Genomic DNA, 18,851 nt, shown 5'->3' with positions numbered 1-18,851 from the left:
GGAGGGAGGATGGAGCACCGAGCCATCGGCAGACAGGTATAGTATGCTGCACGGGGCACCGGAGGAGCAGGGTATATTATACATTTGGGAGACTGCGCCAGCGGTTCCGTCGCCAGTGGTGCTTGGATAACCCCCAATCACGGATTCGACCTATTCGGCTGTGGTTGAAAAAAAATCCGGAAATTCCGTGATTAATTTCCGGATTTGAAACGGACTCACGAATTTGACCCAGATTTTTTCCGTAAATGAGGCAATCACGGAAATTCACGGCCGTAATCACGGAAAAGCGGTTTTGCTAATAGCAAGACATACATGCTACAATCGCCAAAATTGCATGGATTATAAAGGTGATAAGGGGCTACAACTTAAACAAAAAAATAAAAAAAAAAACTTTTAGTTTTTGAGAAAAACTGGAAAATGGAAACATATTTTGTGATTATCACCCGCCAACTTTATCGGTTAATAGAAAAGTCCCCTTATATTGTAGGAACATCAAATTTGCCAGATATGTTAAGAAGAATAGTGGGAACAAGTGGAAATTTTTTTTCAAAAAGACCTTGTACTTTTGAAGAAAATCGATTTTGAAATTTCAAAGGACAAAAGTACACATTTAAATGCGGTAATTACAGTTTCCCACTATCTGAATAAATAAAATTAAAAAAAAAGTTTTCTTTAAATATTGTTTCCCACAATTTTTTTTAAATATCCTGCAAATTTGGTGTTGCTAGGATGTAAGGGGCCTTTGCTATTAACTGCTAAAGTCGGTGGGAATTGTTTCCCTATGAACTGTCATTTACCGCATTTAAATGTATACATTTTTCCTTTCAAATTTTAAATATTGATTTTCTCAAAAAGTATAAGGTCTTTTTGGAAAAAAAAATGTTCCTCTTGTTCCCACTGTTCTTTTTAACATATCTGGCAAATTTGTTGTTTATACAATGTAAGGGGACTTTGCTATTAACCGCTAAATTCGGCGGGTGATAATCACGGAATATTTTTTTCCCGTGATCCCGCGATCACGACCCTTGATTGCGTTCCGAATATTTTCAATCACGGAATTTCCATGGCCGATTTCCATGATCCAGAATCAATCACGGATTTGGGAGTCGAATAGTGAAAAGGTGCTTGTGAATCACTGCTATTCCGTGATCACGGAAATTATCCGAGCACCACTGTCCATCGCATTCATCGCTCATCCCGATATCGTGTGTGGTTACCACCGCGCACCTGATCCAGCATGTCGGCCCTTCATCTTGCAGCAACGTCCGCTCGATACATACGACTAATTTCATCCCAAAATTGGTTGCATCGTCAATCGGGCATATTCTTGGAGGCACCAATTTTCATCCAGTCCGATTATAATAATCTAACAGGATGGTCGCCTGATGAATGGCGACCATCCTGTATTCTGATAAGATAAGAGTTGGAAAGGTTTTTCGTTTTTTTTTTAGAAAAGAGAAAATATCTAGAATTGCATCATTTATGACTTCCAGCGTTATCCAGCCTTAGTGTGTTTATCCAATGATAGCTACGTACATATGTCACATAAATGTTACTAAACGGAACCTGAAGTAAGAGGGAGGGATACGGAGGCTGCCATTTTCCTGGCTGTCCTGCTGGTCCTCTGCCTCGAATACTTTTAGCCATAGACTCTGAACAAGCATGCAACAGAGCAGGTGCTGACTGAAGTCTGACTGGATTAGCTGCATGTTTGTTTCTGGTGTGATTCAGACGCTACTGAATCCAGTAAGATCAGCAGGGCTGCCAGGCAACTGGTATTGTGTAAAAGGAAACAAATAGGGCAGCCTCTATATCCCTCTAACTTTAGGATCCCTTTAAATAGCTTAAGTGAAATGTAAATATGCCTTTAACCACTTCGGGACCAGCACCCTCTGCCCTCTTGAGGACCAGAGGGAGCTGGAGGGTGCTGGTCCCGTAAACCGACGCTTCCCGACGAATCGTCGCTAAATTCCGCCGCTCCCGCCGGTCACGTCGCTCTGTCCCCGCCGCAGGCTGCTCTCTCTGCCATCGGTATGACGGCAGAGCGCTGTGCGCCGGTCAGGAGCCACTTTCATTGGTTCCTGACCCTGTCACTCCATGGAAGCCAATGGGAACGGCTTACATGAATGACAGGGCCAGGAGCCAATGAAAACGGCTCCTGCCCGGCTCACAGTGCTCTGACGTCATAGAGGCGGCAGGGCAGCATATATAGCGGCGGGGGCAGAGCGGACCAAGCGACGGGGACGGGCTGGGGCGCGCGGTCAATGGGACGTAGAGTTTACATCCTGTCAGGACCGCAGCGCCCCCTGCCCGACGTAGATTCATACTGCGGCGGTCCGCATTAGGTTAAATGACATCAAACTTATCTGTTTACGTTTTGTATTCATTTTTTTGTTTTTGTTTTTTTGTAGTTGTGTTGAATGTGTTTTGCTGTGTTTTAGAGGAGTTTCATATCAGGGAGGCCCTGGGGCAAAAGTAACTTCGGAGGCCCCCTGACCCCCCCCCCTTCCAACCAAATTACCCCCAGGGCCCTGAACCAGCTGCCGAGCCTGAATCAATCCCTTCCCCATCACACAATTTAGTCGGGTGTCCATCATTTATCTCCAAAAAAGCATTTTTGGGGTTCCCATTATTCACCTTCTCCTTCACCTATACAGAGTACACATTCAGCATCCCCGCTCTCATGAGCCACCATAGCTGGAGGGGAGGAAGGGCACCTTGGGGGGGGGGGGGGGGCACAGGCTTGCTGGGCCCAGGGGCAATTGCCCCGTTTTCCTCTAGCACCAGCTTTGAGTACGCCTCATGGGAACACCAGTCCTTCGTGCATTTTAATAAAGGTTAGGACTCACAGTAGTGTCTGTTCCTGTCACAGCTCAATCGCTATGTGCCAAACCATTCAGTAATCCCCCCGCTACGGTATGATATGACCCCAGGCATTTTCCACATCTTGGCAGATGCATTGTAAACTATCCACTCCAGGTCTACTGATTACTTATGTTCTCCAGCGCTGTCCCACCTTGGTTAAGCCACCATGTTTTGTACAGATATTTATATGGCAGACACTTACAGTTAGGCTCATACGGTGTGCAGTAATTGGTATCACAGCAGCTGGTGCTGAACCTCGCTTTTCCTTCATAATAATTAAAGACCCCAGACTTTCCACAGAGACTCTTCTGCTCACATTTTCTGACAAAGGTGGAGGTGGAGGCCCCAGTCCCTGTAAAGAGAGAGAGAAAGAGGAAAAAAAGAAGAAACGCAAACAAGAAAAAAATGGCTATTTGGTAAGAACCATGCAGACTCTGATTCAATAAAGGTTTCCTTTGAGCTTTCCCATAGGAGATGTTTTATCCCTCTCTTTAGATAAATATCTCATTTTGTTCCCCATCAGGTCCACTGTAAGCAGGGAACTTTGTGATTGGTGGAGTGTTGTATATATACAGTATAGCAGTGTCATTTTAATGTTGATTTTATGCTGGATGGCTTGAAAAAGGGCAGGAGCCCGAAACAGCAGACTGTCGCTGTCCTACAGCATTATGTTTTTATCAGCCTGCCGACAGACTGTACACACACTGTCGCTAGAACTGCCGCCCCGCGGGCTAGTCTGATGACCCGTCCTTTGAATAAATCAGGCAATTGTACGCTCCATTTTTAATATAGTCGGGGTGCGCTGGACATAAGTTATTACACGGATACTGTTCTAGATATAAACGTTTTATTGTAAATAATGTTATAACTGTATATCATATATCTCAAACATGTGCACACTCTCATACGCTCATGCACTCATACAAAGAGCAAGGTTGGTGAACCGGAGGACCGGAAGTCGCATGTCTGAGCCGATCCGGCATAACATCTCTTGTTAGCAGCTTGCCGCTGCAGCGGCGCTGCCTGCCGAGTGATTGGAGCGGCTTTCCGTACTGAGGAGGATGCCCTGAAGGCATAAAGATTATTTCAGCGGAGCATTTCTGGGGCACGCTGGAGGGACAATCTAAGGAGTGGTGAGAACTGCTAAGGCATCCTGTGTGTAGTGGCCATTGCTTGCAACTTACAAAGTTAGAGCCTGCACAATTCAGGAGGCTAAAATCATCACTCAAGGATCTTTATTTGCACAGGAACTGTATAGTATCCTTAGGAGTGCATTGGCATTTTAGGCATAGTAGCCAATCTTTATATATCTATACATTTTTGTATTTTTTACAAATTTTCTCTTTTGTATTTTATATATTTCACAATTGTGGCATTTTTTTCCCTTGCTGCCTACAATTGTTTTTTTTATTTAAAGGGGAACCAGCTTGCTCCTTGTATAAGTGCATGAGCGTATGAGAGTGTGCACATGTTTGAGATATATGATATACAGTTATAACATTATTTACAATAAAACGTTTATATCTAGAACAGTATCCGTGTAATAACTTATGTCCAGCGCACTCCCGACTATATTAAAATTTGCCTTTCTTCGGGTGGGGAAAGGGGAGAACCCCACCTTGGGTGGTTGCAGCAGGAGGCAGTATATACTGTGAAGGGTTCATAATAACAGTTATTTACCCAACAGGCTTTTGGGCAGCGCCCTCCAGTGTGTGTTTCTTAATTGTACGCGCCATTACTATAACAAGTAAACTTGTCTATATATCTTATCTAAAGTTTTGATAGTTTACACACGGGGAGGACTGGGACCTTTGCTAAGCTAAGTACACACAGACCAACCTGCTGCCTGATTATCACCTGACTTTAGTCTACTGGATGATAATCAGTCATGTATACATGTGCAAACAACGTGACGAGCGACTGATAACAGGCGGTTTGCCTGATCCAACAGTCAGATCTATGTTGGTCTGATATCATGCAGTTGGTGATTGTGTACAAGTTGTTTGAAAGACTTGTACTTGTTTTGAATGTGTAGTCCATCATTACTCTTGAGTGCGCAGTATGTTAATTGAGTTGGTTGTTTAGTCGCTTAGGCGTGTGGACATACAGGTCGTGTGGTTCGTCAGGTTGTGTGATTTGTCGTGTTGGTCATGTGGTTGTGTGCATGTTGGATGTGTGTAGGAGCCTTTAGGCCTGGGGGAAAACACAACCTAGAGGCCCTTTCACAGCAGCCCCAGAACCAAATCTTTCTTATGTGCAAATGTATATAGTGTAACGAAGCATTACATGCAATTACATAAATTACCCCCCTAGTGACCAGGGCCGGGCCGAGGCAGAGGCGAGAGAGGCTCCAGCCTCAGGGCGCAGTGTAGGAGGGGACGCACAACTCACTCAGCTATCATTCCCCTATTGTGTTTGATGCAGAGAGAAATAAGAAAAGGAAATACATGGCAGTGACTGCAAGCCAGATAACTAGAGATTAAGGTGTTGGGGTGGCCTGGGGCACCTCTTCTAATAACAATCAGTGTGTGACAGCTGGGGTGGGAGGGATGGAGGGGCGTATTTTGGTATCTCAGCCTTGGGTGCTGGAGGACCTTGTCCTGGCTCTGCTAGTGACCCAAGCATTGGGTCAGGGTGACCTCCGAATGGGTTATGGCAGAAAGGCAGTAGGATAATGTACCATGTCACAAAGCGCATATCATCTTACACTGATTTCTTGTACATGATAATGGTTGTGTTCTCCTATCGCCTCCACAGCCAGCAGATCTCAATCCAATAGAGCACTGTAACGATTGGGGAATTATTTCCGTGGTCAGCGCACAGGACGCGCACCGACACTACGGAAATCCTCCACAAGCGTGTAAATTGAGAGAACCCAGCTATGGTGCTATGCACCTGTAGAGGGAGATTCCCACCGGCAGATGGAGCTGTGGAGTGCAGATGAACACAGCCTCTGCTCTGCCACAGACGCCAGATGGGAATTGTACGAGTTGAAGCGAAGCAGGGAAGATCGCCCTTAAAGAGAGAGATAACACAGAGATAAAATGTATATGTGTCCGCCAATCTAGTCGCCACCCAGCGACGGTGAACGCACAACAACGGAAATTAAGGGGGAACGCAATCGCAAGTGTAGTGATTGCCAATAGTGACACAAGACTGAACTAGACAGAGCACAAGTATAAAGAAAGGGCACAGGGACAGAATGAATGTGTGTCCACCAATCTAGTCGCCACCCAGCGACGGTGAACATCCATCACCAGACTGGCGATTGCCAACAGACACAAGACTGAGCAGGACAGAGCACGAGAGTAGCGAAAGGCACAGCAAGCCACAACAATAAGAACATCAAGGAAAACAACAATCGCTAGCTAAACGTGAACGCGTTTAAACACGATCACCGCGCGTTAGGCGCCCAGTGATAAGCGTGCCACCCTAAATAACCAATGAAACACAAACATGAAATAGAGAACGCGAACGCTTGCTAAACGGTTACCTCACCGGGCCTACAGAAAGCGTTCGTACCAGAGAAGACAGACAGATGGGGCTACCAGTAGCAACCGCTGCTCTGGCTAGCACCCCTAAGACAGGATACAGAAGGAACCACCGCTGCTACCACTAGAGCGGATGCGATCCAAACTGACAAACAGATGGGGCTACCAGTAGTAACCGCTGCTCTGGTTAGCACCCCTAAGGTAGAATACAGAAGGAAGCACTGCCACTACCACTAGGGCGAATGCAATCCAGACAGATGGAGCAGCCAGTAGCAACCGCAGCTCTGGCCTACACTCCCAGATAGACAGACCGATGTCCTGTCGACCGCCGCTGGCGACAAGACAATCGCAGCAGAGAGACAGAACAAGGCAATACAGATAATACAACCTGACTGCACTAGAAGGGATGCCTAGTGCAGTCCCAAGGAATTACTCTAAGATAACCTTAGCAAACAATAGCAAGGCTGACACTCCAGGAGAGTTTAGCAGGAACAAACCATCATAACCAGCAAAGGATTCTGGGAGAACATGGTATTTATACTGCAAGCCTTCAAAGGAGGCAGCTAGGCAATTTGCATGACAAGTGTATGCAAATTCCTCAGCAGAGCAACTCTGAAACTTGCAAAGCGAAGACAGGTCTCTTTTCCATAGACCTGCAGCATTCAGACCTAAAGGATGGACAAACAGCTGTCTGCCCGTGCAGACAGCTGAGCAGATCATTACAAGCACCTTTAGGATGCAGTGGAACAAGATTCGCATCATGGATGTGCAGATGACAGATATGCAGCATCTGAGTGATGTCATCCTGTCAATAGGCCCCATAAATGTTGCCTCCTCTTCCCAGATTGTCCTCCGTCTGCACGGTTTCCCCCCACGAAGGAAGAAATTAAAATTATACCGGCTGGGGGAAGAGTGTGGTAAATACACCATATATGAATAAATATCGAGGGTGCCCTTTCTGTTATTAGCACTCCATAGTATCGCTAAAGCAATCACTGTGGTCGTATGAACGCAATGTCCCACTGCTGCAGACACCTCCTCCCAAGAGCTTCTCTTCATGCAGAGGCATAATGGATAAGACGTTTTGTCCTGGACAAGATTCAAAAGCGAGGACACCATAATAGACAAAATGTCTTTCCACAAGTCTCAGCTAAATGCTTCATATTACTGTGACATCCCAAAAATACACTAGTAAGTTAGTAGGTTTCTCCCAAAACAAGCCTATAGTGAAAACAGACTATGTCTATGGTAGCGCAGATAAGGTAAACAGAGGCGCCAACAGGATAAAAATAGTTAAAAACGTTAAAATTTCTAAGGAGGCAGTGGTGGACTTACCTCCCCTGAAGCAGACATAAAACTGTCGATTTTCAAACACATACAAATTTATTCACATACTCCAGAATACAATGCAACGCGTTTCGCAGGCAACTCTAGGCGCCTTTGTCACGGGACTATACTGTTATATACTCCTCCCTGTTATTGCCTGAGGAAGCAGGATTATACCTGTGAAACCAGTTGCATTGTATTCTGGAGTATGTGAATACATTTGTATGTGTTTGAAAATCGACAGTTTTATGTCTGCTTCAGGGGAGGTAAGTTCACCACTGCTTCCCTAGAAATTTTAAAGTTTTTAACAATTTTTATCCTGTTGGCGCCTCTGTTTACCTTATCTGTGATACCTGAGTCCACCCCAGGTGGAGGGGTGCTATACCCTATATCTTCCGATCTACAGAGAGCGACATCTTATGGTAGGACATTAGAATATCCCAGATTTGCATTGCTACTGCAGGGCTATTAGAGTCTATGGGTGCTTTTATATTACCTGCGGTGGGGTACGTCGTAAGTGCTCGATCTGACATGCTTCCAAAACTACGTAACCAGGCGTACTTGCGTCAATGTGCGTCAGACTGGAGGTCATGTAAGTCTATGGTGATGCGGAGTTTAAAAATGTTGGCGGTGGCAGGGCCGGGCCGAGGCATAGGCTGGAGAGGCTCCAGCCTCAGGGCGCAGTGTAGGAGGGGGCACACAATTCATTCAGCTGTAATTCCTAATTGTGTTTGAAGCAGAAAGAAATAATACAAGGGGATACATAGCAGTGACTGCAAGCCAGATAACTAGATATTAAGGTGTTGGGGAGGTTGTGGGCCCTGTGGCGCCTCTTAGTCTAATAGCAATCAGTGTGTGACGGCTGGGGTGGGAGGGATGGAGGGGCGCACTTTGGTGTCTCAGCCTTGGGTGCTGGAGGACCTTGTCCCAGCTCTGGGCGGTGGCGGTGCGACGACATTACAATGCACATGCGCGGAAGCATATCTTTTACAATACGCTTCCGTACACTTCCACATACCCGAAACTGTAAGTGACCGTAAGCGCGTGTCACTTCCTGTTTGGCCAGAAATAAGAAGAGGAATACCGCATAGCAATGCGGTATTCTCTGTAGGCCTGTTTTTGGCGGTATGGTGTGGTGCGCTGACGCCAGTTTGCAGTGTGAAATCGGCCTTAAGGGAGAAAATTCCTTCCTGACTCCAGGTGGCAGTAAGATAAAATCCCTGAATCAACTCAGCTGGGAATTACCTAATATCTGCCGTTACAGATGTCCTTGAATGCAAGGAAAGGATCTAAGCTCTCTTCAAATGCAGATACAGAATGTGTCATATCTACTTTATTTCAGGCTTTATAGATGTGACCTACCTGACAATGTGGTCTCATATATAGACAGACACACGTGCTTTGATGATGAACATTTTTCAGTTGAGGACCCAAAACAGTTATTAGGACTGGAGCCAGAGCACACAGTGCAGTACAGGGCCTGACCTGAAACATGGAGAGAATCATGATTTTCAGTTTCTGACTTTCAAAAAATAAATGCAATAAGTATTTCATGGTATCACATACGTAAAGCAAACATGCAAAATCGAAATCATGGGGCTTATTTCTACAGGGGGCAAATAGGCAGCTCAAATCTTGCCAATACATTTTTCACATATTTATATGTTTTATAAGGTCAAAGTTCACCTTGTCTCAAATGGTCTCCATTCATATTACCTATTGACACACACACACACACACACACACACACACACACACACGCACGCACGCACGCACGAATGCGCACACACACATTTTCCGCCACACTTAAAAATAAAACTATCAAACTAAAGGTGGCCACACATTACAATTTTATCAAGTTTCGAGTCAACTCAATCCAATTTTTTGGTTAATTGGAAATTTTGAAGAAATTGTTCAATTTGACAAACTTGTGTATTCGAAATTGACACAATTTTGGGGGAAAAAATATCATAATTGTTGAAAAAGTACGTTGGTTATAAAACCCTTCTGCATGGCAACTTTTCACTCCCTAATGAAGTTTTGCATTTTCACAGAACTACATTTTCCACTCTGACATTTATCACCATATTCCTTCTCTGTGCATCTATATACTGTAATATCGTATGCGATCACCATTTCCTGTTTAGCATTAAAATTACCATTGAACCCCACATTGCTACTCATAACTGCACTTACCACACTGTATTATGCTACAAACACTCAATGCTTTCTGCCTTTTAATTACATAAATAAACCAAGTAAAATACAGTTACATATTATTTTCATACACAGTATATACACTTTTTTTTATCATTCCTTCCATTCTCTTGTTTATACAAACAACAAGTAAAGTTTAGCACGTACTGAACAGTTATATACAATTTATTCTGGTTGAATACAATTAGACAATCCATCCCACACAGAGAGGGATAAGGATCAAATGGAAACCTAGGCTGAGTTCCCCCTCCCTAATGCTCCTTTTGGTAATATGTGGTGGAAAAGGAACAGAGAAAGTGGCAGTTGGGCCCTCTGATACCGAAGAGGCCCCAGGCACCTGCCTAGGTGTCCTCGTGGATAATCCTGCTCTGACACACCATACAATTCTTGGTGAAGTTATCTGAATTTTCCAACATGTCCACTCTCAAAAGAAATTAAAAAAACTGGAAATTCAAATGTGTGTGGCCACCTTAAAGGACCACTATCCCCAAAAATTGTAAAATTTTAAATAAATGTAAATATATACAAATAAGAAGTATGTTTTTTTCCAGAGTAAAATGAGCCATACATTATTTTTCTCCTATGCTGCTGTCACTCCACGATTGTGGAACTTTCTCCGTGAGCAGCGCACAACGCGTGCGCTGATACGGCGGAAATCCTCCACAAGCGTATATTTGCAGGCACCCAGCAAAAGGTGCTACGCACCCGTAGAGGGAAATTCCTGTCGGCAGATGGCGCTGGGGAGTGCAGAGGAACCAATCCTCTGTACCTCCACAAGTGCCAGACAGGAATTGTACGAAGCGCAGAACGCAATCGCAAGAGAAGCGATTGCAAATGAGATAGAGCAAAGGGACAGATTGTATGTGTGTGCGCCAATCTAGTCGCCACCCCGTGACCGCGCACACACAGCAGCAGATACGAAACAGAAACGCAACCGCAAGAAAGGCGATTGCCAGAAGTGACAAGGCAGATCAGAACAGAATACGAGGATAGCAAAGGCACAGCAAATCATACAACGAGGAGATGCGGAAAATAACAAACGCTAGCTAACCGCGAACACCGCACTAATTCGCAACAGTGCACGCGGTTATGCGCGGTCTCCACGTGATAAGCACAATAGAGACAAGCATGCCTAACTAACCAAAACAAGACAAACATGTAACAGAGGACGTGAGCGCTTGCTTAACGGTTACCTCACCGAGCCTCCAGCAAGCGTTCGTAGCAGACAAGACAGACACACGAAAACAGGGACAAGCGAGAGATAGGTTCCACAGCACTAGCAAAAGTGGCTAGCGCGATCCAGGTACAGTGTAGCAGAACAGACGGATCCACAGCACTAGCGGAAAGTGGCTAGCGCGATCCCAGGAGACAGAACGATCCACAGCGCTAGCGCAAAGTGGCTAGCGCGATCCAAGGAGACAGAACAGAAGAGATAGCTGGTAGCAACGGCTGCACCAGCTATACTCCAAGAACAGAGATCAGAATGATTTCCTGTCGACCACCATTGGGACAGGACAATCGCAACAGACAAACAAAACAGATAAACAATCCTAACGGCACTAGGGAACCTGCCTAGCACAGTTTCCAGGAATTACTCTAAGCTGATCTTCAAACAAAGAGCATGGCTGACACTCTCCAGAGTGTTTCACAGGAAGACTCCTTATGACCAGCCAAGCATTGTGGGAAAGACATAGTACTTATAGTACACACCTCCAATGAATGTGGCCAGGCAATTTGCATGACAACGTATGCAAATTCCTCTGCAAGCACAAGCTGCAAAACTGACAGAAGCTCTTCTTTCCAGAGTCCTGCAGCATGCAAACCTAAACAATGGTCAAAAAGCTGCCTGCCTGCACAGGCAGCTGAGCAGATCATTACAGTACCCCCCCCCCCCCCCCTCCAGGGTCGAATTCCAGACGACCCTCAAAACTGCTATTAGCAAAAGACTCCAACCGAAGACTCATGAAGGTCGGGACAGCCCGACAAGGTCCAATTCCAGAGTCAGACCACCCGAAACCGACCTCATCGGAAACAGAAGCCACTGAAACATGCCCATCAGCACTACAAGTCTCAGCGTAACACCCATCAGGACTGTGGATACCAGAGAAGAAGCCATCGACACCCTCCAGACAATACCCACCATCTTCCAAGGAGCGTCCGAAAATCCTGAATCTGCCACAAAACCTGTTGGAAATGTCCCTTACAACACAAAAGCCACCGTTGATCTTATCCAGGGTACCAAGCAAAATTTCTCCCGGAATCTCCCAGAACCTTTTGAAGCTCCACAGAGATCCCAAGAGGGCAGAACAATCACCAGGCTCACATGGAGAACTATCAAGAACCCCTATGGAACCAATGACAATTCCAGACTCAGAATTACGAGGACACCCATCAAGATCAAGACTTTCAGGGACCACTTCTGGGCATGCAAGCAGGCAGGCTAAATCAGAACATGTCTCCACCGAGGAAGCATCTGAGTACGCTGGTAACCAAGGCACACTTGGGCTTTCTGGGTCACAGAGCACACTGGGGTACACCAGCACAGGAGAAACCTCAGGACATGTCGGGGAACTGCCAACCTCAGAGTCCGTCACGACAAGACCAAAACCAGTACCGGGCAGAGAATCATCATGAGTGGAGGTCACAGGTACTGGTCTTTCAAAAGAAGACTCGGACATAAATTCAGAATTTTCTGTGACTGTAATATCATCATTGACTACATATGAGTGAAGCTCCACCAGAGCTGCAAAGGTAGTCAGCACAACAGCAATGCCTACTGAAGTGGGCAACACCTCAGAAGGACTTGGGGGGCAGGAGACATCTCCTACAAGTTCTGCTCCCTTTGGGAGGAACTCGGAGACCTCCAGAACATCAAACAAGACCTCAGGAACATCATTTTCCAGGTTTTTTAAGAAGGATTCTGAACTATCCATGTTACAGGGCAAAACTGGAACTTTATTTTGTGGACAGGGCAGATGTCCCAGGGAAGGTTCCACCACAAACTGAGACTGGATCTCATCATCATGAGGGGAATGTACAGGTATATTTACTGGAACACACACTGACTCCCTAACTTCATTCTCACTGTACCCAGAATTCTGTGTGGCAGTCAAACTAGCTTGTAACTCCAAAACTGCAGAAAAACAGGTGAGTATAATGGCAATACCTAGACGAGCCTCTAGGGACACTGCAGGGGATTCTAAGCAAGGCCACATTGACTCATCCAGAGTACAGGATGCAATATCAGCACTTCCCTCAGAGCAAGAAAGGGGCTCACAAACGTCAGTGTGAAAGGAAAACATGTTTTCATTCATGGTACAGGGCAGGTTCAGAGAAAGCGTCTCTGAATAAGGCACAGAAGGTTCAGCATCAGATTCGCAAAACCGAAGCGCTGTCTCACTCTTAGATTTGGCTAACAATGTCGAATCCGAGGAATCAGAACGCAAAACTTGCGAATCAAAATTCACTTTAGGTTGTGAAACTGATGCTTCCATAGCGCAAACCTCCGCGATCTGCGGAGCAGACTGCAAGGCATCTAGGACCGAAACACTGGAGCAACTGTCACCAGGCAACGGGCCCTTACAGGTGTGAACAGGGTGAGACAGATACTCATCTGTAGAAGAAATAGCGACATCAACAGGATAAACTTTATTAGGCATATTAATTTTACTTTTGACGCTGCATAGTCGAGAAATTTTCCCCATAGCAGGGTCACAGACGGAAGATCTCAAAGATCTGTTTCTAAATGACAAAGGATCCCACACATCCTTGAGGAAACCGGCAGACTCATGCCGATCACAATCTGCAGGAACATCCGAGAAACAGGCATCTGATCGCACAGATTCAAACTGCACACTGTCAGGAGCAAATCCTTCAGGATTCGCACAGGAATCAACCACAGCGGCACACTCATTCATTTCAGATTGCACAAAGTCAAGACTCTCATGCTTTAGCCCAGAAAGGCAGGAACAATCATCCGAGAACGATGTCTTTTTATTGGAATCAATCGGTTGGTGTGTGTGCAACTCATCCAAAATCGTTTGCCATACATAGATCACCAGATCCACATCATCCTTGTCACATTCATCGGAATCAATCAGAAGGTACATCGAATCGAGACAAGCATTCAAGACATTTTCGCTTTTTGCAATGTAAAAATCGCAAAAGGCTTTCCAATCAAAATCGAATTCCTCCAGCAAGGCCCCAACATCCCAGGAAGCAAATGGGGGTTCAAACAGGCCAGTATCCAGAAAATCTCCATAAGGGTGGAGATCAGGAACAAGAACAGATTTTTTAACTGCTTTAATATAGTGTGCGCTCCTACCTATAGCAGGATCCACATAAGCTTTGGATTGGGGCAAAAAAGCCGGAGACGGAACAACATCCTTATAAATATCAATAGAGAGTGTTTTATTCTGATGCTTGCATTTTTTAGTTTTTCTCTTTTTAGCCACTTTGCATGTCTGCTGTTTAAAACCTGAAGTGGCAACAGACACATTGAACTGATTGTCATACTGAAAAGTTTTGCATGGAGGGGAAAGATCAGCTGACCTATCAGCAGCTACACACTCAATCAGAACAGGTGGTAAGCCAGGCAGTTTAAACCAGTGAGAGAATATCACTGCAAGAAACTGATACAGATTATCATTCCAAGAATTGGTTTTTAGCACATCATATGCCCAAGTGAACAAATCGTCTTTTAAGAGCACATAGGCAAACAGAAGAGCCGATGTGGACGGATCAGAAATCTGAAAGGTGGGATTCAGGCAAAACCTCACACATTCAGAAAGAAATTCCGCCTTGGTCTCTGAATTTAGCCTTTTGAAACCGTTTAAGACACAGGACCCAAACTCGACAAAATCGTACAAATCAGAAATTCCGTCTACACTGGGGTTTTGGGGTGGGCTGGTCATACTGTAACGATTGTGGAACTTTCTCCGTGAGCAGCGCACAACGCGTGCGCTGATACGGCGGAAATCCTCCACAAGCGTATAATTGCAGGCACCCAGCAAATTCCTGTCGGCAGATGGCGCTGGGGAGTGCAGAGGAACCAATCCTCTGTACCTCCACAAATGCCAGACAGGAATTGTACGAAGCGCAGAACGCAATCGCAAGAGAAGCGATTGCGAATCAGAACGAGCAAAGGGAAAGATTGTATGTGTGTGCGCTAATCTAGTCGCCACCCCGCGACCGCGCACACACAACAGCAGATACGAAACAGAAACGCAACCGCAAGAAAGGCGATTGCCAGAAGTGACACAAGGCAGATCAGAACAGAATACGAGGATAGCAAAGGCACAGCAAATCATACAATGAGGAGATGTGGAAAATAACAAACGCTAGCTAACCTCGAACACCGCACTCATTCGCAACAGTGCACGCGGTTATGCGCGGTCTCCACGTGATAAGCACAATAGAGACAAGCACGCCTAACTAACCAAAACAAGACAAACATGTAACAGAGGACGTGAGCGCTTGCTTAACGGTTACCTCACCGAGCCTCCAGCAAGCGTTCGTAGCAGACAAGACAGACACACGAAAACAGGGACAAGCGAGAGATAGGATCCACAGCACTAGCGAAAGTGGCTAGCGCGATCCAGGTACAGAGTAGCAGAACAGAAGGATCCACAGCACTAGCGGAAAGTGGCTAGCGCGATCCCAGGAGACAGAACAGAAGGATCCACAGCGCTAGCGCAAAGTGGCTAGCGCGATCCAAGGAGACAGAACAGAAGAGATAGCTGGTAGCAACCGCTGCACCAGCTATACTCCAAGAACAGAGATCAGAACGATTTCCTATCGACCACCATTGGGACAGGACAATCGCAACAGACAAACAAAACAGATAAACAATCCTAACGGCACTAGGGAACCTGCCTAGCACAGTTTCCAGGAATTACTCTAAGCTGATCTTCAAACAAAGAGCATGGCTGACACTCTCCAGAGTGTTTCACAGGAAGACTCCTTATGACCAGCCAAGCATTGTGGGAAAGACATAGTACTTATAGTACACACCTCCAATGAATGTGGCCAGGCAATTTGCATGACAACGTATGCAAATTCCTCTGCAAGCACAAGCTGCAAAACTGACAGAAGCTCTTCTTTCCAGAGTCCTGCAGCATGCAAACCTAAACAATGGTCAAAAAGCTGCCTGCCTGCACAGGCAGCCGAGCAGATCATTACACACTTACAGTAGGTAGTAGAAATCTGACAGAACCGACAAGTTTTGGACTAGTCCATCTCTTCATGGGGAATTCTCAGCAAAGGGTTTATTGTCTATAAAGACATTTCCTGAAAATAATTTTTACAATGTTGCTGGCCAGCCTCTCTGCTTGCTGCACAATTTTTGGGCAGTTGGACAGTGCAACTGATATTCACTAAGTGCTTTAGAAAATAAACAAAACCCTGAGAATCTCCCATGAGGAGATGGGCTAGTCCAAATCCTTTTGGCTCTGTCAGATTTCTATTACCAACTGTAAGTGACTGCAACATAGAAGAAAATTAATTTATGGTTCGTTTTACTCTGGAAGAAACACACTTTCTATTTAGGTTATTACATGTATTTTATATTTTAAGTTTTTCGCGATAGTGGCCCTTTTAAAATTTTGAAAATAATATAGAAAAGCAGCAGTTGTAGGTTTGATGTACATGTAACAGCAGACAATAAAATCAACAGACTCACCGGATGCCGTAAGGCTCAGTACCAGGATCCCAACTGTAAAGAGCGAATTCATGGCTCCAGTTAGTAAGAAGTGACCATCTAGTAGGGATGGGAAATCATTTATCCTTATCTGTTAAATGATTAACTACAAAGGAAGATAAGCATAAGAGTCTCATGATCAAAATGCTTTATGACTGTGTCATTTTTTTATCCCACGAGATGACCTTCTGGTGCACATCTCCTCTTTGGTTCAGGAGTGCAAAAACCATAAAGTGACCAGAAAATTATTATTTAAGGTGAACCTGTGTCCAGGTCCTGGAAAGTAGATCAATACGTTTTTGTTTTGGTAGTAGCTTATTATGTATGTGATCTTCTCTAAGTTGCTTAACATGGTCAACTGTCACCATGGTCCATATGCAATTCCAGTTTTCTCCTATGTTTTCTCCTAGGAGATAATTTTTTATCTTCTATTTTAAATAATTTTCCAGCACTTTTCAACTGAAAAAGTACTGAGAAGTAAGTGCAAAAGTATTATCAAAATTATTCTGAGTATTTTCTTACTTTCTGGTGGCTTAAAAGGCATTTTAATGACAAATTTAAAAATATCACCTAGGAGAAAACTCAGGTGAAAAAGTGAATTGCATATGGGCCTTATGTAGTTGCAGCAGCACAGGGGCTAAGGCCAGTACTAACGCTAGACTGCTGTTGATGGTGGTGGCCAGTGCTAGCATCTCAATGAGAACTTGAAGAGAAACTCTGACCAAGAATTGAACTTTATCCCAATCAGTAGCTGATACCCCCTTTGCCATGAGAAATCTTTTCCTTTTCACAAACAGACCATTAGGGGGCGCTGTATGACTGATATTGTGGTGAAACCCCTCCCACAAGAAACTCTGAGGACCGTGGTACTCCTGGCAGTTTCCTGTCTGTGAACCTTGTTGCATTGTGGGAAATAGCTGTTTACAGCTGTTTCCAACTGCCAAAAAAGCATGCAGCAGCTACATCACCTGTCAACAGTAAAAATGTCACCATGTAATAAATGTCAGAATGTAAATCAGGGATTTAAAATATTTTACAATGGGTAAACACTGACTAAATCATTTATACATAATTATTGTAAAAATTAAGCACTTTTTTTATTACATTATTTTCACTGGAGTTCTTCTTTAACATTAGTACCAGCGTCCCCTGAGGTCTGCTTAGTTCATCGAATGGCCTGGCCAGCTACAATGGGGCCACGTGTCAAACGTAACCTGGGGGCCCCCTGAACTCGGACAAGGTGAGTGTATGCCTGTCCCCACTGCCTCCATATTGCTGCAGAAGGAGGATGGAGTGCACAGTGCAAGGGACAGTGGGCTCAGACTGATTTTAGTGGGGTGATGGGGTCACTTGAGGGCTCCTATGGATGCTGGGGCACTGGGGCAATTGCCCCTTTTTCCACTCTGGTAGCGCTGGCCCTGGCATGCTGGATCATTAAAGGGGAATGTTAACTCAAGATTGAACTTCATCCCAATCAGTAGCTGATACCCCTTTTCCCACAAGAAATCTTTGCCTTTTCTCAAATAGATCATCAGAGAGGTCTGTATGGCTGATATTGTGATGAAACCCCTCCCACAGTGTGATGTCAGGACTATGTAGCCTAGTATAGTTGCCTGCAGTATAGGTAGCCTAGTATAGTTACCTGCAGTATAGGTAGCCTAGTATAGTTACCTGCAGTATAGGTAGCCTAGTATAGTTGCCCGCAGTATAGGTAGCCTAGTATAGTTGCCCGCAGTATAGGTAGCCTAGTATAGTTGCCCGCAGTATAGGTAGCCTAGTATAGTTGCCCGCAGTATATGCGGCGCGCGATAATTTACAATCAGTATAGGCATAGATCAAAGATGTATACGCACGCACATACAATTTTGATTGGTCAATCACTGACCACCAATTTTACCACCCCCGTGCAGTAAGTGCGCCAACAGACAATGAATTTTATGAACAGAGCTAAAATTGGCTAATCAAAATTGTATGTGTGTACCAGGCTTTACAGCTAATACTGTACATACTGAAAGTAGCAGGGATCAGCATACAATACAGCTGGTTTACAATCAGTAAAGGCACAGAGTAACACCTTCCACTGTACACACTGGAGGTAAATCAGCACACAGTGCAGGCACTAGAGAACAGCGTATACTGTACATACTGTAGGCAGCAGAATTCAGCACACTGCAGCTAGCGTGCCAAAAATATGAGGATTACGTTGTGCGGCGCGCTTATCACGCCACACCGAAAAATGGGTGGGCCATGGACCA

At 45.0% G+C, this 18,851-nt stretch overlaps 1 protein-coding gene across 1 annotated transcript in view; it reads right to left on the bottom strand.

The window, feature by feature from the left end:
* Positions 1-16,634, bottom strand: part of LOC137522934 (phospholipase A2 inhibitor gamma subunit B-like) — a 35,521-nt gene extending 18,887 nt beyond the window's left edge. Inside the window, exons 1-3 of the mRNA XM_068243090.1 lie at positions 16,579-16,634; positions 9,045-9,167; positions 3,068-3,217 (exon numbers count right to left, since the gene is read on the bottom strand). Coding sequence (XP_068099191.1) covers positions 3,068-3,217; positions 9,045-9,167; positions 16,579-16,630 — 325 coding nt within the window. The 5' untranslated portion in view covers positions 16,631-16,634. The remainder of the gene's footprint in view (positions 1-3,067; positions 3,218-9,044; positions 9,168-16,578) is intronic.
* Between the last annotated feature and the right edge of the window lie 2,217 nt (positions 16,635-18,851).

This window comes from Hyperolius riggenbachi, chromosome 6, assembly GCF_040937935.1.
Source record: "Hyperolius riggenbachi isolate aHypRig1 chromosome 6, aHypRig1.pri, whole genome shotgun sequence".
NCBI lineage: Eukaryota > Metazoa > Chordata > Amphibia > Anura > Hyperoliidae > Hyperolius > Hyperolius riggenbachi.
This window is presented reverse-complemented; position numbering and strand designations above follow the sequence as displayed.